Consider the following 26,220-nt stretch of genomic DNA (forward strand, 5'->3'; position numbering starts at 1 on the left):
AATAAGCATTTTTCTTGGTTTTTGCACAATAACCTTAGGTTAAGTAAATGGAAATCTATGAAATTTAAACACAATGTTTATGACCACAAAAGGAAGGTTGGTATTTATTTTGGGAGTTTAGGACCCAACAGATTAGGAATTAGGGGCCAAAAAGGGACCCAAATAAGCATTTTTCTTGGTTTTCGCACTATAATGTTAGTATAAGTAAATACAAATCTATGAAATTTAAACACAAGGCTTATGACCATAAAAGGAAGGTTGGTATTGATTTTGGGAGTTTTGGTCCCAACAGTTTAGGAAAAAGGGGCCCAAAGGGTCCAAAATTAAACTTTGTTTGATTTCATCAAAATTGAATAATTGGGGTTCTTTGATATGCCGAATCTAACTGTATATGTAGATTCTCAACTTTTGGTCCCGTTTTCAAATTGGTCTACATTAAGGTCCAAAGGGTCCAAAATTAAACTTAGTTTGATTTTGACAAAAAATGAATCGGTTGGGTTCTTTGATATGTTGAATCTAAAAATGTACTTAGATTCTTGATTATTGAAGTTTTTTTGGTCCAGTTTTTAAATTGGTCTACATTAAGGTCCAAAGGGTCCAAAATTAAACTTTGTTTGATTTCATCAAAAATTGAATCCTTGGGGTTCTTTGTGATATGCCAAATCTAACTGTGTATGTAGATTCTTCATTTTTGGTCCTGTTTTCAAATTTCAAATTCTACATTAAAGTCCAAAGGGTCCAAAATTAAACTAAGTTTGATTTTAACAAAAATTGAATTCTTGGGCCTCTTTGATATGCTGAATCTAAACATGTACTTAGATTTTTGATTATGGGCCCAGTTTTCAAGTTGGTCCAAATCAGGATCTAAAATTATTATATTAAGTATTGTGCAATAGCAAGTCTTTTCAATTGCACAGTATTGTGCAATGGCAAGAAATATCTAATTGCACAATATTGTGAAATAGCAAATTTTTTTTTAATTAGAGTTATCTTTCTTTGTCCAGAATAGTAAGCAAGAAATATCCTATTTGTGCAATAGCAAGAATTTTTTTTAATTGGAGTTATCTTTCTTTGTCCAGAATCAACTTAAATCTTTGTTATATACAATATACAATGTATATACACTTTTTACTACCAACTGATAAATTTAAATAATCTTTACCATTCAGTGATAACAAGCAGTTTTTTTACATCTTAATATTTTATGATGTATTTAAATGAGTAGTTATTGTTGCAAACTCCATTAGAAATTTGAATTGATATCAGTTTTGAAAAAGGGAAACGGGGATGTGAAAAAAAAGGGGGGGGGGGGGTTAAATTTTTCTCATTTCAGATTTCATAAATAAAAAGAAAATTTCTTCAAACATTTTTTTGAGAGGATTAATATTCAACAGCATAGTGATTTGCTCAAAGGCAAAAAAAAACCTTTTAAGTTCATTAGACCACATTCATTCTGTGTCAGAAACCTATGCTGTGTCAACTATTTAATTTTAGATTTAAAAAGTTTGAAGAAGAAATCTTTAATTGATTTGTAAAATCTTGGCATTTGTTTTGTGTAAAAAAAAACCATGTAATGTCAAAAATTTGATCACAATCCAAATTCAGAGCTGTATCATGCTTGAATGTTTTGTCCATACTTGCCCCAACTGTTCAGGGTTCGACCTCTGCGGTCGTATAAAGCTGCGCCCTGCGGAGCACCTGGTTTTACATCTTAATATTTTATGATGTATTTAAATGAGTAGTTATTGTTGCAAACTCCATTAGAAATTTGAATTGAAATCAGTTTTGAAAAAGGGAAACGGGGATGTGAAAAAAAAGGGGGGGGGTCAAATTTTTCTCATTTCAGATTTCATAAATAAAAAGAAAATTTCTTCAAACATTTTTTTGAGAGGATTAATATTCAACAGCATAGTGATTTGCTCAAAGGCAAAAAAAAACTTTTAAGTTCATTAGACCACATTCATTCTGTGTCAGAAACCTATGCTGTGTCAACTATTTAATTTTAGATTTAAAAAGTTTGAAGAAGAAATCTTTAATTGATTTGTAAAATCTTGACATTTGTTTTGTGTAAAAAAAACCATGTAATGTCAAAAATTTGATCACTATCCAAATTCAGAGCTGTATCATGCTTGAATGTTTTGTCCATACTTGCCCCAACTGTTCAGGGTTCGACCTCTGCGGTCGTATAAAGCTGCGCCCTGCGGAGCACCTGGTTATTTATATGAGGGTGTATAGATGGGGTTACAGAATAGAGAATAATGGACAAAAAATATAAAGAATACAAAAATGGAGGACCCCCATCCAGACCCTCAGATATGATAATGCATACCACGTTTTTTTTTTTTAAAGATTTCTCTTTTAAACATCAAAGCTTCTTTCTATATTGATGTTGTGAATTTGACCTTTTTGTTCTATTAGCCTCATTTTCTCACTGAAAATAATCTGGTTTGATTTCACCTACTTTATTGTTGGCAACTTTATTGAAATACATCTTGCTTTCAAATTTGTGAAAACAGGTAACAAAATTGCTACTTTGTATTAAATTGTGTAGCTGAAACTAGTGTTTTGAATGTTTTTACTCAATATTTTTCCTATTTTGTTAAAAAAAAAAGTAATATTATTCATTAAGAAATGATAATTATGAGTAACAAATAAAAGAAAAGAAGATATTTTGGTCTTGTATTAAATACTTATCTCTCCTAACTGTAAGGAATTGTGGTCCTCGGTGCTCTTCAACTTCGTACTTTATTTGGCCTTTTTAACTTTTTTTGGATTCGGGCGTCGCTGGTGGGTCTTTTGTAGGCGGGGCATGCGTCTGGCGTGTATGCTAGATTTAGTCCTGGTGTCTATGATAAGTTTATCTACATTCAGTTTAAAATTATATTCTTGCTGGTTTTGCTTGGATTTTGTTTTAAAAAGGAATGGGATATACTGTTTCTATCAGTCTGTATGTTTGGTCACCCAAAACCAACTTGTCGCATATTCCTCAGGAACTATAAATCAGAGCTTCCTGAAATTTGTCACACAATACTAAAAAAAAAGTAATTCTGAAATCACATATACAAATAGAAGTAATAATGAAATTACAAAATACCAACAGAAGTAATCATGAAATCACATATACAAATAGGAGTAAAAATGAAATTACAAAATATCAACAGTAGTAATAATGAAATTACAAAATATCAACAGAAGTAATAATGAAATCACACATGCAAATAGGAGTAATAATGAAATTACAAAATACCAACAGAAGTAATCATGAAATCACATATACAAATAGGAGTAATAATGAAATTACAAAATATCAACAGAAGAAATAACGAAATTACAAAATATCAACAGAAGTAATAATGAAATTACAAAATATCAACAGAAGTAATAATGAAATTACAAAATATCGACAGAAGTAATAATGAAATTACAAAATATCAACAGAAGTAATAATGAAATCACATATACAAATAGGAGTAATAATGAAATTACAAAATACCAACAGAAGTAATCATGAAATCACATATACAAATAGGAGTAATAATGAAATTACAAAATATCAACAGAAGAAATAATGAAATTACAAAATATCAACAGAAGTAATAATGAAATTACAAAATATCAACAGAAGTAATAATGAAATTACAAAATATCAACAGAAGTAATAATGAAATTACAAATATCAACAGAAGTAATAATGAAATCACAGATGCAAATAGGAGTAATAATGAAATTACAAAATACAAACAGAAGTAATCATGAAATCACATATACTAATAGGAGTAATAATGAAATTACAAAATATCAACGGAAGTAATAATGAAATTACAAAATATCAACAGAAGTAATAATGAAATTACAAAATATCGACAGAAGTAATAATGAAATCACATATGCAAATAGGAGTAATAATGAAATTACAAAATATCAACAGAAGTAAAAATGAAATTACAAAATATCAACAGAAGTAATAATGAAATTACAAAATATCAACAGAAGTAATAATGAAATCACATATGCAAATAGGAGTAATAATGAAATTACAAAATTCCAACAGAAGTCATCATGAAATCACATATACAAATATGAGTAATAATGAAATTACAAAATATCAACAGAAGTAATCATGAAATCACATATACAAATAGAAGTAATCATGATATTACACAATACCAACAGAAGTAATCATGAAATTACAAAATATCAACAGAAGTAATAATGAAATTACAAAATATCGACAGAAGTAATAATGAAATCACAAAATACCAACAGAAGTCATCATGAAATCACATATACAAATAGGAGAAATAATGAAATTACAAAATATCAACAGAAGTAATCATGAAATCACATATACAAATAGGACTAATCATGATATTACACAATACCAACAGAAGTAATCATGAAGTCACTCAATACTGAAAGAAGTTATCATAAAACCACATTATACCCACTGGAGTAATCATGAAGTCACTCAATACCAACAGCAGTCATCATGAATCACACAAAAAAACAACATCAGTTATATTAAAAGAGGGACGAAAGATACCAAAGGGACATTCAAACTCATAAATCTAAAACAAACTGACAACGCCATGGCTAAAAATGAAAAAGACAAACAGAAAAACAATAGTACACATGACACAACATAGAAAACTAAAGAATAAACAACACGAACCCCACCAAAAACTAGGGGTGATCTCAGGTGCTCCGGAAGGGTAAGCAGATCCTGCTCCACATGTGGCACCCGTCGTGTTATATTAAATCACCCAATAAAATCATTGTCAATATAAAAATCACAAAAATAAACCTTAACCAAGTAAAACACCACTGAGAACACTAACCATAAATTTTCAGTCCTTTGTTTTAAAAAGGAAATGATATACTGTTTTACCTCTGTGTTTCTATCAGTCTGTATGTTTGGTCATCCAAAACAAATTTGTCACATTTTCCTCAGGAACTATAAATCAGAGCATCTTGAAAATTTTCACACATTACAAAAACAAGTAATCATGAAATCAGATATACAAACAGAAGTAATAATGAAATTACAAAATACCAACATCAGTAATCATGATATCATGCTTTACCTTTTGGAGTCATCATGAAATCATACAATACCAAAAGGAGTTTCATGAAGTCACACATTAACAAAAGGAGTAATCATGAAATCATACTAAAACAAAAGTAGTAATCATGAAAGCATACTATAACAAAAGGAGTTATCATGAAATCAAACTATCAAAAAGGAGTTATCATGAAAGCATACTTAAACAAAAGGAGTAATCATGAAATCATACTATAACAAAAGGAGTAATAATGGAATCATACTAGAACAAAAGGAGTAATCATCAATTCATACTATAAAAAAGGAGTAATCATGAAATCATACTATAACAAAAGGAGTTATCATGAAATCAAAAACTACCAACAGGAGTTATCATGAAATCAAAAACTACCAACAGGAGTAATCATGAAATCATACTATAACAAAAGGAAAAAAAGAAGTAGCAATGAAATCATACTAAAACAAAAGGAGCAATCATGAAATCAAACTATAAAAAAGGAGTTATCATGAATTCATACTATAACAGAAGTAGTAATTATGAAATCACACAATACCAACAGAAGTAATCATGAAATCATACGTAACTAACAGGAGTAGTCATGAAATCATACGTAACTAAGAGGAGTAATGATGAAATCATACGTTACTAACAGGAGTAATCAAGATATTACACAATGGCAATTGTAGGAATCATGAAATCATGCAATAACAACATCAGTAATCATGATATCACACACATTTTGGAGTTATTATGAAGTCACACTATACCAAAAGGAGTAATCATGAAGTCACACTATAACAAAAGGAGTAATAATGAAGTCACACTATAACAAAAGGAGTAATAATGAAGTCACACTATAACAAAAGGAGTAATAATGAAGTCACACTATAACAAAAGGAGTAATCATGAAGTCACACTATAACAAAAGGAGTAATCATGAAGTCACACTATAACAAAAGGAGTAATAATGAAGTCACACTATAACAAAAGGAGTAATCATGAAGTCACACTATAACAAAAGGAGTAATCATGAAGTCATACAATACTAACAGAAGTAATCATGAAATCATTTAATACCAACAGGAGTAATCATGAAGTCACCCCATACTTAAAGAAGTTATCAGGAAACCACACAATACCAACAGCAGTCATAATGAATCACACAAAAACCAACATTAGTTATATTAAATCGCCCAATAAAATTATAGACAATATAAAAAAAACATAAACCAAATAAAACCCCAATGAGAACACTAACCATAATTTTTCAGTCTATGAAATATAAGAGATTTACCTGAAATAGAACAAATATTAATTGAGTCCTTTTAAACCAGACATAATCAATGGCACAGAAACCTTATTCTTAAATTTTATATCACCATACGAGTATATATTACCGTCCAAATACACTGTTAACAACAAAAATAAAATAGATGGATATAGAGGAATATTGCTAGCAGTCTCAAATACATACATCTCATCACAAGTAACTGAATTTGACACAGACTTCGAAATAATCTGGGCAAAAATAACATATCTAAACAATAAAACACTACACTAATGTGCATACTATAGACCACCTCCAGATAAAGGGGAATCATTAGAAAACATTCGTATCTTTTCTAATACTGCGTGCAAAAATCAAATGCAAACATCTGGCTAAGTGGTGACTTTAATCTTGGCCACATATAAAGGGAGAAAAATTTGATAGTACTTAACAAATTAACCTGACTCAGCATTACACCAACAACTGCTTAATATTCATGATGATAATAATTTAGCACAAGTAATAAACAAGAAAACCAGAAATTATAGAACTTTGGACTTACTGTGCATGACAAATCTATCCTTTGTCAATAGAATTGAGACCCTTCCACCTATGGTGACCATGACATTGTCTTTTGTGAAATAAAGTTTGATATACCATCATCAAAACAACACCCACATAAGTAAAAAAGCAGATTGGGAGAACATAAAGAAATATCTCATTCTAACACATGATTATTTGAAAGTGAACAGGACAAATATGACTGTCGATGATCTATGGATCTCATTTAAAACCAAAACGACAGAAACCACCAATAAAAATATACCAACGAAAGAAAATGGAGAAAAAAAACCCCAAAATTACCATGGGTAAATAAAGACCTAAAAATATTCATCAGAATCAAAAACAAACTTTACAAAAAGAAAAATCATGGCTCATCATACAACAATACATACAAAGAGATAAAGACCAAAAATCAAATAGAGATGAGAAAAGCATACTGGGCATCCATTGAAAATATGATATTTGACATCGACATAAAAGAACCAGACCAGCAATGTTTCAGCAAGCAACCCAAAAAGCTATACTCATATATAAGAAGCCAAAGTAATGAGAACGCAGACATTGCATCTTTACGAAGTGAAGGTACCCTTCATAGCAACCCCTCTGAAAAAGCCAACATCATAAACAAGAAATTCCAATCTGCTTTCACATCAGAAACAAATATAGAAATACCAAAGAAAGAACCTAGTTCACACCCTAAAATGGAAAAAATAAACAGCAGTCGAGAAGGAGTATATAAACTAATAAAAGATATAAACACAAACAATACTATTTGATACTATTGCTGGCAAAATACCGAAGAAAAACATCGAAATAACTTCAGATATTCTTAAAATGATCTTTAGCAAATCTCTTGAAACAGGTAAAGTACATTTAGAATGGAACCATGCTAACGTTACATCAGTATTTAAAAAAGGAGACAAACATCATCAGGAAATTACAGACTAATATCACTCAACTGAATCTCATGTTAATTAGCCGTTTCAGAATCTAAAGAATCATGGGTAATTTCATTGTTCGTACCCCAAAATGAAAATAACGCCACGTCATTGGTTAAATTTCCATTGTTTATGACATTTTCACCAATCAGGACGTTGTGGTGTACACTTTTGAAAATATTACCCAGGATGCATTAGATTCTGAAACGGCGAATTACTTGAACATTTACTAGCTATAGTAACATAATGAAACACCTTGAAACATATAAAATATTATATGAACTACAACACGGATTCAGAGCTAAAAGATCATGTGAATCACAAGTAATATCTCTTGTTCACCAACTAGCTCAGAACAACGATTAAAACATACAAACTGATCTAGTAAACATGAGTTTTGCCAAAGCATTTGATAAAGTGCCACATAAACGTCTACTTTACAAATTAAAACACTACGACATTTCAGATCAGGCAACTCATTGGATCGAATCATTCCTCTCCAACAGGACCCAAACAGTCCTTCTCGAAAACACAACTTCAGACATAATTCCAGTAACATGAGGTGTTCCTCAGGGCACTGCACCAGGGCCAATACTCTTTCTCATATATATTAACGACCAACCTGACTCTCTAAAACACAGCAAAATAAGACTCTTTGCAGACGACAGCATTATCTATCGGCTCATAACCTGCCAAAAACGATTGTCTTAAGAATCAAGAAGACATAGAAGCAGCTATAAAATGGGAGAATGACTGGCTCATGTCATTCCACCCGAACAAATGTAACATCCTAAGAGTCTCAAAAAAGAAAAAAACAAATACATTTCTATTACAACATGTATGGTCATATCTCAGAACAAGTCCAATCAGCAAACTATCTAGGCATTACACTTTCTTCAGACCTCAAATGGAACAAACACATTCAACAATCAGCAGCAAAAGCAAATCAATCATTATTATTCATCAGACGAAATCTAAAAATTAACTCAAAATTAGTAAAGGAAAGAGCTTATCAAACTATAGTAAGACCAACATTAGAATACTGCTGCACAGTTTAGGATCCACACACCTCAGAAAATATTTATAGATTGGAACAAGAACAACGAAGAGCTGCACGATATACATTTACTTGCAACAGATATCACAATACCAGCAGCGTATCTGAAATGCTAGAAAATCTTAATGTTTCACAAAGTCATAAACAATGAAATTGCAATAACATCGCAAGATATACTCATAAAAAGTCAGTCTAAAACAAGATCTACCCATCAACAAACATACAGACAACTTCAATGTAACAAAGACAGTTTTGAATTTTCATTCTTCAGCCAAACAATTAAAGATTGGAATAAATTACCACCTGATATGTCAAACCAAACCCAAACAGACAGCCTTAAGGATGCACTCACTCATAAAGTCCTCCTTAAATAATTCTCTCACCTAAACTAAATGTGCCTATTGTTTTTATCTTAATATAAAAAAAACATAAAAAATTAAAATTGTAAAAATTGTAAATTTCATAGATAAAAGAAAAATTGTAAATTTCATAGATAAAAAAAAATTGAAATTATCTGAAAACAACCTAATACAGGCATATGCCGGAAAGTAATTATCAAAACGTTGACGGTATTCTGTAACTAAAGGAGACGAGGGATACCAGTCTGCACCACAATCATCTCCTTCTACTAGTCTGAATACCAATATTCCAACATTTTTCTTACGTTTCTAAACAAAGATTTGCAAATACTTACTAAACCGAATAATAGTTTACCAGTCTGGGCCTACGGACTAGTGGCTAACAGTGCAGAGTGCAATACCAACAAGAGTAACCATTTAATCATACTATATCAACCTGAGTAATCATGAAGTCACTAAATATTAAAAGAAGTAATCATAAAACCACATTATACCAACAGGAGTAATCATGAAGTCACTCAATACTAAAAGAAGTAATCATTAAATCCCATTATACAAAAAGGAGTAATCATGAAGTCACACATAATAAAAGTAGAAATCATGAAGTAGCACAATACTATACTAGAAGAAGTAATCATTAAATCACACAAAAGTAAAAGAAGTATTCATGAAGTCACTCAATACTAAAAGAAGTAATCATGAAGTCACTTAATTCTAAAATTAAAAAAAGTAATCATGAAGTCACTCAATACTAAAATTAAAAAAATAATCATGAAGTCACTCAAATTTTATAAGGAGTAATCATGGAATCACATAATACCAACAGGAGTAATCATGAAGTCACTCAATACTAAAAGAAGTAATCATGAAAATTACTAAATACCAATTTAAGAGTAATCATGAAATCACAAGTTTACATATTGGAGCTGTCATAAAATCACATAATACAAAAAGGAGTATCATGTAAGAGGGTCTGGGTGTGGGGTCTGTTATTCTGTCAACATTTAATTTTCACCCCTTTTTTCTCTAATCATTAAAATATTAACCCCTTTTTCTCTAATCTTCAAAAAATTAACCCCTTTTTTCCTCTAATCTTCATTTGTTTTTGCCCGCTATTCTCTAATCTTCATTTTTTAAGGGCATTATTCTTTAATCATTTTACCCCATCCAAACCCTCATGTAATTACACAATATCAAAAGAAGAAATAATTAAATGAGACAATGTCAACAATAGTTATCTCTAAATAACACTATTCCAAAAGGTGAAATCATGATTCTCACAAAAATAGGGTAAATTGTTCTCCTTTCAGTGTTTGATCCTACACGAAAATTAACGTATAGTTTTTCCTGGCATTACGTCAATAGAATTTTCGAAACAAAACGTTGTACATTTTGACACTACAGAGGTACGCAAGTAATAAGTAATAAAATTGAGAATGGAAATGGGGAATGTGTCAAAGAGACAACAACCCGACCAAATAAAAAACTACAGCAGAGGGTCACCAACAGGTCTTCAATGTAGCGAGAAATTCCCGCACCCGGAGGCGTCCTTCAGCTGGCCCCTAAACAAATATATACTAGTCCAGTGATAATGAACGCCATACTAATTTCCAAATTGTACACAAGAAACTAAAATTAAAATGATACAAGACTAACAAAGGTCAGAGGCTCCTGAAGACATTTATATGTTTGTGTATCATTAACTGTGTATAATTTGTACCTTATCTAAAAAAAAATATGTAAGCTATTTTTACCGGTATGTGTGATGAAAGTTCTGTGTAAATAGTTTGACAAGTAGCTGTCTTATCACGACGCAATAATTGTAAGTATTACCAAGGAATTGTATATCTTAATTACTTTCGTATTACTAGGATTACTTCATGTACTGGTTAATCCCCCCAAAAAATAGATCTATGTTTTTGCATTTTTATGCAAACAATTTCTATATTAATTAAGGTTCATGTGGACCCTATGGCTAAAATGGCCGTATTTTCACCTCAAAATTTACTCTGAGTACAGGCAAACCTGTGCATCTGGAAAAGTTTTAAGGCATAGCATGCCCTAGATAAATAGAATTCAAATGCAATGTATGATTTAGAAAATTCATAACTTAATTGGATTTTGCCGTACACTTTTTTTCGTTCCTGCAGAAGATGATAAAATTAACAAACAGTTGAGTTTACCTTGATATGGTCCACTCAGGTACACAGTTTAAATAACCAATTATTGTCAGGTATCTATTGTCCATCTCATGTCCATGTCAAGCAATACAGCTCACTTCAATTATTACCTGTGGGGAAGTTCTCAAACCTGTTTCCCAACTTAGTTTATTTTGGCACCTTCTGGAGGAATGAAAAAAGTGCACGGCAAAATCCTGGTAAGTTTTTATTTTTCTAAAACATAAAACATATTTGAAATTTATTTATCTAGGGCATGCTATGCCTGAATATTTTTACAGATGCGCAGATTTGTCTGTACTCAGAGTAAATTTTGAGGTGAAAATACGGCCATTTTAGCCATAGGGTCCACATGAACCTTAAAGAAACTAAAATTTCCATCACATTTTCAAGTACTTTCCCTTTCGTTTTAGCACTCGAAAAGAAAACCGAAGGGGCGAGGCCTTTTGAACTGATTGTTGAAGGAAGACAAATCAACTAGGCTATAGCTTGTACCACAACCTCGCAATATATATTGCATCTTGTAAAGTATACATTATAATAATTATAACAAGTCTAAGAGAGTACAACATCACCAAAAAATAATAAAATCATGAACAAAGTTTTAGATATTTCGGATAACTAATATCCTTCATCAGTAAGATGTAAAATGAATCTTATCTTGACATGTGGTTGTCAAATAATAGAAATAGAAATCTTGAACGCTATACAAATTAACAATAATCAATACCGTCACGCTGATCAATTTTTTCAATATTGATGTTTTGGAGGAGGAATAAATTTCTTAAAACTATAAGTCCAGTACGGAAGCTTGAGTTACTGGAAACAAGTGATGGTAAGGAAACTGAGTGACACATTCTATGTTTTTTTTTCATTTATGCCATCTGTCATTGCATTTGAAGAATGAATGTAAAGCATGTAAGGAATTGTTCTATTTGTTACTCACAGTATTTTATATTTGAATAAGTAACAACTATCTGAAGCACATTTGTCAGCTTGAAAGCATTAAATATTTGCAAGAAAATGATTATTCCTTTCTCCATGATTAAGGACGATCGTTTGTCTTTTTAGACATTTCATTCATGGATATGTCTTGTTAATGCAGGGTCTTTCTTATAAAGTGGACTTGGGAAATTTAAATAAATAGTGCTTAGACATTATTCGATGACTGAACTAATATGATGAGATGGTTGGAATACTCTAGTTCATGGAAAGCTTGTTCGCGACCTAGAATTCTGAGTGGGTCAAACGTTTAATTAAAATTCATGCGAGAAAATGCGAGATTTGGATGAACTGGGGGCAAAGTCATTTGGTACAAATTAATATTCGATGTTAAAAGTTGTTGAGTGTCATCTATTTTTTGGTTTATGTTTATGTTTCATATAAAAGTAAATACAATATTGTGTAAAATTTCGAGACATAGTGTTTGAAAATTACGGGAGAAAATTGGGGAAAGAAATTTGAAGGAAACTTGAAATTTACCTTGCAAATAACCAAAACGAAATGTTTTATAAAGAAGGAACGAGGGCCTACAAGTCCCTTGAAGCTTCCAAGAACTTTGAGGAAGTTTATGTGCAGAAATATCATCTTTGGAAATTTAGAATAATTTCCTGATACATGCTAACGTAATGGCATTAATTGCCAAAAAACAGTATATCATTCAACGGTGACACTACATAATTTATTCTCTTTGGCTTGTGTCGGACGGATATAGATAAACAATTTAAACCATATGATTGTCATATAAAACGGAGCTTTTAGAAAAGTTGTTGCTGGTCATAACACAAAGTCGATATCATGAATGATAAAATTATGCGAAGTATTCAATAAAATATAACAATCATGGCTTCATAAATGTTATGTTTTCAAGACTGTATAAATAGTCTGATCGTTTAACCTTGGAACAGTATATACGTTCCTTGTTCAACTCATAATAAAAAAAGTTCCTATAAAAACAAACAGCTACAGTTCGTCGTATGGAATTAAACTCTTTGCAAAATCTTCTTCTTCTTCTTCTTTTTCCGCCACTTTAAAAATGAACTTGTCCGCAGCGTTTCTCCAAAACCGCTTTTCAGATTTACTTCGGGTTTCATACCATGGTAGACTAATATGTCTAGATGAGCCATCAATCTTTTGTTTGTGCAATAGAGTCTATTAAGGGGTATTTCGGGGGTAGAAAGGAGGGAGGGGTTTACTATAGAACACTATGGGATTTTATTTTCTAAAATTTTCAAATGAATATAACTTGAAAACTTTAAGTGATAGATACACATGATACATGCAGTCTTCAGAAATGATTAAAGAACAATGAAACGAATCACATGAAATAAGGGGGAGTACAAATCAAGAACTGCAAAATACAGGTACCTAAATATTACAATAATTCTTAAGTAACAAAACAGTACTGAATATTAAAAATATAGATTTTCAGTACTACAGATTTTTGGTACAGAAATAGTACCTATGTAAAAGTAGCTGTGTATCATGTGTGAAAATTTCCTTTCTAAAGATATATAAAAAAATATATAAAGTATCTTTTATTCTGTTTAAGATCTTATAAAATCTCATTGAAATATATTAGATATTCTGTATACTATATTATGTATGCTTCACGATAAGTCAAGATAAAATGCTGAACGATCCAGATCCCCCTCCTTTCAAAATGATCTTGCACATGCGCATTGTTTCCCTGAACTAGAGTATTATATAAAGTTTCCTGCATGATTGTACATTAAAATTCTTAAAACTAAGTCATGCAATAATAAAAAAAAAACCCCAACAACATTTTACTGACAATGAAAAGAATTTTTGATCCTTGAGCACTTAACAATATTCTAAATATGTAAGATAACTATAATGTCTAAAATGATCTTACATCAACGTAATGTTGTGGTTAGCATTTAATGTTTTAGATGGTTCACGTTATACAAAAACACCAAGTATCGGTTATTCTAAGGAAAAGTGTGCACTATGAAATTTAGAGCGAGGGCTTACACCGAGCTCTTACTTTCATCTGGGAACAGTATATCTAACATATATGTTCCTGCTTTCATAGTACTACCTTTTCATAGACTATCCAATTTAGTTGATACCTTTATATGTGAAGCAAATGCTTTCTTTGAAGTCTCAAACAAATGTCAATTATATAAATATGTTTTTTGTTCACAGACTTTACAATTTTACTTAGACAAACACGTGAACTATATATATAAACCTTATATTTGTAAATACCATATTTGTGAACATAATTTGAATATAGAGACAGGAAGATACTATAATATTGACAGGAAAGATAGATGATGTATTTATTGTAATACAAGTTCCATTGAAGACGAATTTTATTTTTTATTGGAATGTAATAAATATGCTGACATTATGGAAAAAATATATCAAACAATATTATTTGAGACACCCATCTACGTATAAATTGATACAATTGTTATCTGTACAAAATATTAAAAAACTGAACAATCTCGGTAAATACTAAAAATTAGCAGAGAAACTTCGCTGCTAACTTTTAACAATTTTATGAATTTCATACTCTGCGTTATACTTGAAATTGTATTGTATAAGAGTGATTTAATGTATTTAAATGTAGTTAACATTTTATTATTATATGTCTATTTATGTAATACGGTGCATATATAATTAATTTGTCAAAAATTGTATGTATATCCTATAGGCTGTACTTGCTATGGAATAAAGTATTATGATTATAAGCATATAATTCTTATCATTTGCATATTAAGGAATACGTTTATAAATCAGATATATATGATTGGTCGATAGAGCTTCCGGTAAAGGCTCTTGACGTTATTTATTTTTCGATAGACGACGTTGACCGAACTATGTTTTTGTAACCAATGTAAACAAGATGACGGCGATGTTATAATGTTTATTTTCACTTTGCGTGCATCATTAAATTCAATCATAAACACAAAAAACATTCATTTGAATGATAATAAGATATGTTTGCAGTTTATTTTTTATCAGATAGCAAATTTCATGTAGTACATTTTTTTGGCGCTAACCAAAACAATTATTCATGCGCCGGGCCAATTCAATGACATAAATATACAATTCACATGTGATAGACCTAAGCATGTGAAAATTAAATTTGTTATCTCCAATTTTAAAGAATTATAAGGATTAAACGCCTTTTTATAGGAATTTATTTGTGGATAAACTGGACCAAGTCACTCACAAACATATCATAAAAGTCATTCGGACTTTTATTTGTTTGTGAGTGAATTGGTCGAGTTTATACACCAATAAATTCCTTTAAAATGGCGTTTAATCCTATAACATTTACAACTCAATTAATCTTTTAACCAGTCTACTGATAGTTTATTTTTGCTAAATACTTGTTTCACTAATTTTTGTAAAACGAAGTTCATCAATATTAATGTTTTGTAAATGTACTCAATAGTATCATAGTAAAATATGTGATTTCAAAACGCATTTGGTAGCTGCTGGCGTAAGTATGCATATTGGTACAAAGCATTGTTTTACAGATTTATGACAGTTTTCCATTCGTTTGATTTGTTTGGGCTTTTGATTTTGCCATTTGGTAAGGGACTTCCGATTTTTATTTTCTGAAGAGATTTTTTTAATTTATTTTTATTACATGCAATTTATTCTTTACATGGTATATGACATTATAAATTTAGCTAAAGCAGGTGTATAAAAGCAGTGGATATGTTTCCATTCAAAAGGTTTCGAAGTACACATAAACATATGGCGACTACTTAAATAGTAGAATATTTTTTATAGCATTAACATCATATGATGGGGAAAATTTGGGAAGAGACTTTCTTTGGCAAAACACTGGTTGGAGATGGGGGTGGTGGCTCTTTTCAGAAAACTAGATGCTCCAGGAGCCTGTGTCGCGCGCATAATATTTTTTTTTACAATTGATGGATGAAATAATGCAACCATTATTCTTTTGCTTTAGTTTCAGAGATGTAATCCAAAAACTGCCTTTTATTCCTATGTTCTATTTTTAGCCATCTCAGCCATTTTGGTTGGCAGGCACATTTTTTAAACTCGATACCCTAATGATAATTGCAGCCTTTGTCTCAGTAGTTTCAGAGGAAAAGAATTTTGTAATTTCAACAAATTACGAAAAATTGTTAAAAATTGACTTTAAAGGGCAATAACTCCTTTAAAGGTCAAATGACAATTTTGGTCATGTTAACTTAATTGTAGATTTTACTTTGCTGAACATTATTGCTGTTTACAGATGATCTCTATCTACAATAATATTCCAATATAATAACCAAAAACTGCAAAATTTCCTTAAAATTACCAATTCAGGGCAGCAAACTAACAATAGGTTTTCTGATTCGTCTGAAAATTTCAGAGCAGATAGAACTTAACCTGTTGAACAATTTTACTCATTATCAAAATTACTCTTCATGATTTAGTTTCAAAGATATAAGCCAAAAACTGCATTTTACCCATATGTTTTAGTTTTAGCCATCTAAATTTTACGTGTCTTATTTGATCAGCTTTGAAGCACTTATATAAGCATTTTAATTGTTTTTAACAGTGTAACTATGGTAACGATTTATGTTTGGAATCCAGACGCCGAAATAGGGAGTGTAGGACATGTTTCCTTGGAGGTTAACAACAGCTCAACATATATAAGCTGGTATCCACTTGATAACAAGACTAAACTTCAACGAAAAGTAAGCATTTAAAACTAGAACTTATGATGCTCATTATATAGAAACACTATTTGTTTCATATACTTTTAGTGTTGGAGAAGACGTTACTAAGTTGAAAAACTTGTGTCTAATCCATTTGTTATTTTTGAACAATAATATATGTTTAAATTAATGTTGATGAAAAGAGATGTAAAAAGACTAGATAATATATTTGGGCTTTAACGGTTATTTTTGAAGAGAAAGCTGTATATGTCTTTCACCTTTTTCCTCATTTCTAATGCGATGGACATTCCATTTGAGTTCAGTCTCAATGGGATCTAATCGTGATACAGGATTGGCCAAATTATTGTACACGTGATGTGTGTGTGTGTGTGAAAACGGGAAACAAAGTCGGGTGGGACATATTAAGTTACAAGCGTTATTTCTAAAATGACTCGAAGATGCCCGCGAAATCGCGGTACAATTGGGCATGCAAGTGTTGAAAAAATGATTGTGGACACAGTGATAAGGAGGTGGTCACAGTCCGGATTTGGAAACAGTTAATCGTTCAGTTCAATTTCATTACGGAGGAAAAAATGAGGAACATAATGCAAAAGATTCCATTCATCTCGGTTGGAAAATAAAAATATTAAATACCCTAAGAAAATTGTGGAAAATTGTGATTTTCAGTAGATTTCCCCCCCCCCCCCCCCTTTAATAGCCTCAATAACCGTATGAGTTACTTAAAATCCGTTGACATTACCGAAAGGAATCAAAATCAGTAACACAATGAAAATAATCCCATCTTAATCGGAGTCGACTGAGCATGTACGAAAGCGTATAAGACCTGGATCGATAACGGTCTCCGAATTTGGACATTTCCTATAAAATTGGCGTTTTCGGTGAGAAAAAAAAAAGATTATTTCAAAGACAAATTTAGGATATGTCATATCACAAATACTTCCGACTTTGTATGGTTTCAGAGGAATTGCGGCTAAAAAAATCAGTCTCTTCCTATTGTAGTATAGATGAACGAGATGCGGGAATCTGACAAAAAAATAAGCGGGATCCAGGATCAGATCCCCCTCTTTAACCTCCCTTTTGGTGCTGTACATGTACATTAGATATAGCTTCTACCAGCTGTCAAATTATCGAAAGCTGCAGTAATTGTAGAAATAGACTGTTTTGCTTTTTAAAATCATGTTCATTATATAGCGAACAAACAAATGTTTTAAGTGGCAAATCCACCATTTTGTCTTTACAATAACGGCTTTTTTATGGTTCGTATTCAGAAAAAGAGATTTACGGCTTTTTTACAATATCTATATTTTTATATGCCTTTATCATGTTAATTTTAGACTACCGTAAGAAAAGCATTACCACCATCATACGAAGAAGACTGTAAAACTTTTGCTATGAGACATGCAGATGGGATATTTATAATACCACGTGATCTTGTCAGCGAATCAAAAATAACTAATTGGTGGGAACACAACAAGCCAAGTAAACAATATCATCTGTTGGCGCGTAACTGTGCAACAGTAGTTCGAGATGCGTTGGTAGTTGGATCAAAGCACCAGGTTCTTAGTTCGTTATTGAAGCTGCTGTCATGGAAAGGGTCTGTTACACCGATGGATATAAGAACTTATTGCATAATTGTGAAAAAGAAATTCATATTGGAAAACTTAGATATTTTAAACATCTTGATTGTGTTAGGAACATTGCTTTTGATAGGATTTGCCACAGTTGCTTTTATAAAACTACTTTATGTATTATTTATTGACAGCCATACATTTTCACAACTAATACGCATGTGCTTACGGATCGTACTTATTTTAACAGTTCTTCTCAAATATTTTGAGTGTACCCTAACTTTAGGTATGATTACTGTATTAGTGTTAATGTTCTGTTTCGTAGTATATATGTTATATATTTTTCTTTATTACTCTATTATGATTCTTGTGTCTATTTCATATAATATTTATTACTGGTTGGATTTTGTTGCAAATGACATTTCAATATTATGTGGGATTCTTCTCCTTGCATCAAAAAACTTCAACTTATCGTTATTTGTAGCATTTATCATTTCCCTGACTCTTTGCGTGATAAAGTTTATAGCGATATGGATTCTTTATGATAATTTTGATATTATTGTTTTGATGCTTATTGTTATTCTAAATATAGAAAAATATATTCAAACAATAGGGCAAAAAATTCGCAATTACATGAGAACCGAGCCTTTAAACTAACTAACAACATGAACATGGACTTATCAAATCAATAGAATGGATTACACGTGACATGGTTATTACAAATATATATATATATTTATATGCATTAGACGAATACCATTAGACAGAATTAAACATCTACAACAAATTAAGACTTAATTATTTAACTGTATGTTAATTGAAATTGAAAATTTGATTTTTTCATCAGCAATTTTCAATTAGACATCAATTGCATTTTTTGTCTTCAATGGAATTTGAGGGAAGATCTGTGAAAGTTTCTGTTATATTCATTACTTTTCTAGTCTCGTGGTGACTTGCATTTTGGCAAATTGTATCTATATACATACTTGTCTATTTTGTTTGTTGACTTCTTATAGATGTGCTTTGATATTGTGTGGTTGGGGTGCTGTAAATATGTCTGCCGATTGGCAGTCATAAGTCACGAAAACATAAGGTCCTGTACACAATAATGGTAAGGCAACACCAATGTATATAACAACGGATTTATTATGTTGAAATTAAGAGCGGCCTTTCCACAGTGTACATCAACGATAATTGAAAGTCCCTAAACAAAAAGCATCAAACAAATGGATTACAACTGTCATAATCCTGACTTGGTACAGACATTTTCTTAGCTAGCTAAATCTCTCACTTGTATGACAGTCGCATCACATTCCTTTATATTGAGAACGACGTGTGAACAAAACAAACAGACATGTACAAAAAGGGGTCCAGCAGTCAACATTGTGTTATAATCTTAATCAGTATGAAAACAAACAAATATGTAACAAATAAAGCAAAGGTCTTCTATCTACTCCAAATGAAGGTTCCATGATGACATATATTTATTTTCCTGCATTAATACAGTCGTCATATAGACAACGAACAGTGCAGTCGATGTCGGTGTGAGTTAATCGGAATTAATTCAGAACCAAATTATTTTAGACCCTGAAGTAATTCTGAACGAATACACATCTGAATACCATATAAATAAGGCTATTAAAAACTAAAAATTGTGGTAACCTTACCTTACCTCTGTATATAAGTAAACCTCTTCGTATAGGAACTATACATTTGTATGTAGAAATTGTGATCTGCATTAATTTATGCACATGATACTCACACCAGTTATGAATTTGTTGTAATGCTCTATATATACAGGATAATCCTACTAACACACACTTAACGGTAACGGGTGAGCATTGTTTTATGAGTTAAGATGAGGATTCGGGGTGACAAGTATTTTCTGATGTGACATCTGATGGCTGAGTAATCTGGAAGTTGTGGGAAATCAAGTGGTGAGCTTATAGTCTACCAAAGTTTCTTGATTCATTAACTTCTCGTATTTCCAAACTCTCAACGGTTGATGTCTGTATACCATTGATGTTGTCCCTTAATTGCTAAAATAACTGACCTAATTGGTTTAATCACATTATTAAAGATACCCTGTTGTTTGTCAGTGTGGAATTGGCTGTTTCAGAATCTAAAGCATCATGGGTTATTTCATTGTTCGTACCCCAAAGTGAAAATAACGTTACGTCATTGGTTGAATTTCAATTGTTTAGAACGTTTTAAACCAATCACAACGCTTTGGTGTACGCTTTTGAAAATATTACCCAGAATGCATCAGATTCTGAAACGGCCAATTGCAACATAATAAGGAGACAGATGAAAACATGAACATTTGGAAACATCTCGTTTAGGGAAAAATTTCTCTTCCTATGTTGTTAAATAACTTCTCGACAGCATGAGAGTTGGGAAATGACCCTAATCCATCTACTTAGATATCGGCCCCTAACATCCATGGTTTTACCTTCGTAGAACCAGTCAAACAAGGTATTATGTTCCGATGACCCGGGTGTTTACCATTACTTACTGATCGATTAACTGCTGATTCTGGTAACATCGCATTAAGGCACTCTAATATCCAAGTATACATCCAACATTTGGCTTTTTCTATATTTTCGTCAGTGTTTTCTGTTTTTCTATTTTAGCACGTTCCTCAAAGGGATATAGCATGCAGATGGTTTTATTTCCACTGGAAGATACTCTGTTGTCTTTATCTGATTAAAATGATCATCATAAAAGAAATATAATCATTTACATTCCAACATAAAAAAAAACCTCAATCAGTTATTCTCTTTAAATTCGAACCTAGTTTTACTAATATGCAAAACATGTTTTCTGGTTAACAATATATTGTGAACATTGTGAAATGAAGTTATTTCAGTCAAAGAGGCTTTCAGGAGGAAATAATTTGGATACAATATATAATTGATTTTTTTTCATATTTAGAAATACTAATTAATGTATCAATTATATAAAATCTTTTAACGAAAAATAAGCATAAGTTCGAATATTCAATAAAACTAATATAACATGTATAAAATAAATCCATATGTTTTTTCTTTCTTTACAGGTTAAATGCGCCGTTTATCAATCCAATATGCGTTCAGTAACTTCTGCTTTTATTATTACGCAAAAACTTCAAACAAATTGAAGATGAAATTCATTTCTGTTCATATTGTGATAGTAAAAGTTTTAATAGAAACTTTATTTTTATTTTTTTATAAATGAGAATATGCACGTTACAAATTTAAATGATATAGATAAAATTACATATATATCATCAACCCAAGGTCAATCATTCAGATAAATAAACTAGGATCCTTTTTAAAACAGTCTATATAACTAAAATCAGGGGACTATTGAAATATTTACTTTTATTATGTATTTTAATGATCCTGTTGATATTATTCATTTGTTTTTTTTTGTTATGTTGTGTCACATGATATAAATATATAATGTAATGGCAATGGGTATTTGAATTTAATTGAATTTAATTGAATTTAATTGAATTTAATTGAATTTAATTGAAGTATAAGTTATATGTTTCTTATTACTGAGTGGTGTCAACCACGAAGATATGAGACGACTAGATCTGATTTACATGGATTTTTATCTTATCTTCTCTCTTGTTCTAACAAGGGCAATTATTTTTAATAAATATATCATTATCTAAAATTTTCAAGATGCCGTAACAGTTTCCATAGATGTTCAGAATTTTGTTTACTTTTTTGTTTTAAAATTGATACCATTTCACGACATTTGTAGTCAATACGAATCCATGTACAATCTTGTGTTTATCAGTTTAATTGCGAAAACATGAACATTTTTGCTGATTTATGATCACACTTCAATGTAAGTTCAATATTATTGTTTTTTTTTTAAATGTCAATTAACAAATGTGTGTTATCAAATAACTTTAACATTTACGATTGAACTTGAATAAAGTATTTATGCCATACAAAACATTTGAAGGATGGGGGTTTGACAGAGAAAAATAGTTAAATTTTGTCATTTAATTTGTTTACTTTATCCAAGGGGGGGAATCTACGTCATCACGCAGGGTGTCGGCGATAAAAATTGGACCACCATCTTGTCGCTTCAAGGTAAGAATTTTACTTATTATGCCAGTTATATGAAAGTTATGATTATACAAAAAAGTCCACCAAAGACTATATAAAGTAGGAAAATAAATGAGCCATCCCTCAATATTATTGAATATCCCAATTTCGTAAACATTTCGATACAAGTTTGAGGAATTAGGTCAAACATGAAGGATATCGGCAAAAATTTTCATCACAACATCTTGATTATCAAAAACCGCCTCATTTATCAACAAATGAACATGTCCGAATTCTTTATTGTACTCGGGAAAATACTTGTTACTCACAAACATCCGTCATTATGGTCGGAAAACGTCTTATTTTTTAAAAATGGAAAAAGGATGTCGGAAACACATCGAATATCGAAGGATGTCGGGGACACACTTATATATTACCATGTAATTGTTCTTTGATTTTATCAACCATTATAAATATACGATAAAAAATAAGATAAGTATCTCTTGCTTGCTTCCATTTCATGCACTCAATTACAGGATTCAGTATTTGTACATATTCAAAAAAAAAAATTTATAAGGTGAAACTCAGATAACGTTTCAAATAAGCCAGGAGTTCCACAGGGGTCAATTATTGGACCATTTTTTTTGATACTATATATATATAGTTACACGTTTCCTCAAATCTTGTATAGATTAAGCTACAAAAAATTGAACCGAATTCACCTTATGAGATGCACAAGCCTGATGAAGCTAATTTGTTTTGCGAAATATTGCGTATTTCTATTTAAAATCTAATAGAGATTTTTATTGTATTAATTAGCGTGTTTCAGTTATTATCTTAGACTTTATACAAGTGAATATATATATGACATTTCATCTGACCCTACATCTACCGGATTTTTAATAGGCAACAGTAGTATACCGCTGCTCGAAATTCACATATCGAGAAATAATAACAAATCCGGGTTACAAACTAAAACTGAGGAAAACGCATCAAATATAAGAGGAAAACTACGACACAACAGAAAAACAACATTAAAATGAAACAAACACAGAAACGAAATATTATATAACAATGGCAATTTTCCCGACTTGGTACAGGACATTTTAAGGGGAAAAAAATTGTGGATTGACTTTGGTTTTGTGACATGCCAAACCTTCCACTTTACTAGCAATAATGAATTTAACATTAAAATGACAACATTTCCTGACAGGATTACATTACAAAAAAATGGGAGAACATATAGGACAGGTGCAAGTGCTATCAATTCTTGCAGTTTGTCATTTTGTGGGGGATCCTCTATTTCATGTTCTATTTCATGTAACATGTCGTTCTGAAGTTGATCTGCAAACAATCGTATGCATGGTCCTGTTGGTCCTCTATCGTGACCTTTGTTCAAATCTACTGGCGATTTTGTTGAAATTTCTTCAGTAATTGGGTGAAACTTAATATTTTTGGCAGGTGATTTTATTTTGATGACAGATGAAGATTTGCATTGTTTTGATTTTTTTACGGATAAGAATAAGAATAAGAAATTATATCTAGTCACATGTTGAATAACATGTGTGTTAAAAATAGTATACGATGTGTCCCCAACATCCTTCGATATTCGATGTGTTGCCGACATCCTTTTTCCATTTTTTTTAAAATAAGACGTTTTTCGACCATAATGACGGATATTTGTGAGTAACAAGTATTTTCCCGAGTAAAATAAAGAATTCGGACATATTCATTTGTTGATAAATGAGGCGGTTTTTGATAATCAAGATGTTGTTATGAAAATTTTTGCCGATATCCTGCAGGTTTGACCTAATTCCTAAAACTTGTATCGAAGTGTTTGCAAAATTGAGATAACCAATAAAATTGAGCGATGGCTCATTTATTTTCCTACTTTATATAGTCTTTGGTGGACTATTTTGTATAATCATAACTCTCATAGAACTGGCATAATAAGTACAAATCTTACCTTGAAGCGACAAGATGGTGGTCCAATTTTTATCGCCGACACCCTGCGTGATGACGTAGATTCACCCCCTTGTTATCAATATGAGCACATCAGTTTAAAGATGCCCCATGATCATTTCGTCGAAAATGTTAATAGCAGCTTCTTTGTTCGATGATAAATCGTGACATTTCACATCATCTTTTGTGAAGATATTTATGTCTATTAGTAGACGTTTGATGAACTGGTCCGATTCTTTTGATGTCATTACTGACGCCCAGTTCGGCTTTCGCCCAGGTTATGGAACTGTAGATGCAATTGTTGCCCTAATTTCTGTAATTTTTAAGTCCCTATCAGTAAACAAACGTCTTTATTGTTGTTTTGTTGATTACGCAAAAGCATTCGATACTGTTCAAAGGCTAATGATATGGTATAAATTATCACAAATTGGTATTCAAGGTAAACTTTTAACTGTAATTAAATCTATGTATACTAATGTGTCTACTTGTGTATGTGTTGATGGTTTTAATTCTGAATACTTTACCAATGAATTGGGCTTGATGCAGGGAGAGGTGTTATCTCCCATACTTTTTTCATTATATGTTAACGATTGTGAAATGGCTTTTATAAATAGTAATGCCATACCATATGAGATGAAAGAATTGAATTTATTTTTACTAATGTATGCTGATGATTTGGTTATTTTCTCAGAATCTGTTTTGGGGTTACAAAATATGCTTGATACATTATATGAGTATACATCAAAATGGTCTTTGAGTGTTAATATTGAAAAAACTAAAATTGTTGTATTTAGGAAAGGTGGAAGAGTTCATGTTGATGAGAAAAGGTATTATGATGATAAGGAAATTGAAGTTGTTGATTATTTTACTTACCTTGGTGTACTTTTAAATTTTAATGGAAAATATAATATGTTACAACAGAAATTGTCAGAACAAGGTAGAAAAGCAATGTTTGCTTTAAGAAGAAATGTGAAAAGTATGTGTTTAAACTATGTAACTTTGTTATCACTGCTTGATACCTATATAAATTCTTTATTGAGTTATGCAAGCGAAATATGGGGTGCACATAAAGCTCCGGCAATAGAGAGAGTCCACATGAACTATTGTAAAAATATACTTGGTGTTAAGTTGTCTACTAACAATGTAATGATATATCAAGAATTAGGTAGATTGCCTCTAATTTTCGCAAGAAAATGTAAGATTTTCAAATATTGGTTCAAATTGCTAAATACTTCAAACTGTATATTGAAAAATTGTTATAACTTCTTATATTGTGAATTAGAGAGATGTCCAAATAATAAGTGTAACTGGCTGTATTTTATAAAGAATGAACTTCTTCTTATTGGTTTAGGTGATGTATGGTATAACCAAAACCTTATTTGTGACTTACCTGATGTATATTTTGCTGTCATAAAGCAACGTTTGTACGATTGTCTAAAACAAGAACTTGATGCTCAGTTGCATATGTCTCCAAAATGTTCTAATTATAAATATATGTTAGATAATTTTTGTCTGCAATTTTATTTATGCAAACCAATTCCAAATGT

At 31.0% G+C, this 26,220-nt stretch overlaps 1 protein-coding gene across 4 annotated transcripts; it reads left to right on the forward strand.

The window, feature by feature from the left end:
• The first annotated feature begins 10,532 nt into the window (after nt 1-10,532).
• On the forward strand, nt 10,533-19,434 carry LOC139527571 (uncharacterized). Of its 4 annotated transcripts, none has more exons than XM_071323080.1 (4): nt 10,533-10,654; nt 11,839-11,953; nt 16,977-17,115; nt 18,432-19,434. In XM_071323080.1, the coding sequence occupies exons 3-4, from the start codon at nt 16,984-16,986 to the stop codon at nt 19,320-19,322; spliced, it is 1,023 nt and encodes a 340-aa protein (XP_071179181.1). In that variant the 5' UTR covers nt 10,533-10,654; nt 11,839-11,953; nt 16,977-16,983; the 3' UTR covers nt 19,323-19,434. The 4 variants fall into 4 exon arrangements, with proteins under 4 accessions (XP_071179181.1, XP_071179180.1, XP_071179182.1 ...); XM_071323079.1 differs by lacking the exon at nt 10,533-10,654 and adding an exon at nt 10,977-11,070; XM_071323081.1 differs by lacking the exon at nt 10,533-10,654 and adding an exon at nt 10,977-11,070 and having other exon boundaries at nt 11,839-11,948.
• The last annotated feature ends 6,786 nt before the right edge of the window (nt 19,435-26,220 follow it).

The sequence above is a fragment of the Mytilus edulis genome, chromosome 6, assembly GCF_963676685.1.
Source record: "Mytilus edulis chromosome 6, xbMytEdul2.2, whole genome shotgun sequence".
In the NCBI taxonomy this organism is placed as follows: Eukaryota; Metazoa; Mollusca; class Bivalvia; order Mytilida; family Mytilidae; genus Mytilus; species Mytilus edulis.

Bases quoted from the DNA above. Each gene is read 5' to 3' on its own strand.
- LOC139527571 (XM_071323080.1), top strand. From the start codon at position 16,984: ATGGTAACGATTTATGTTTGGAATCCAGACGCCGAAATAGGGAGTGTA. The intron at 17,116-18,431 runs GTAAGCATTTAA...TGTTAATTTTAG, and splicing joins AGACTAAACTTCAACGAAAA to ACTACCGTAAGAAAAGCATT.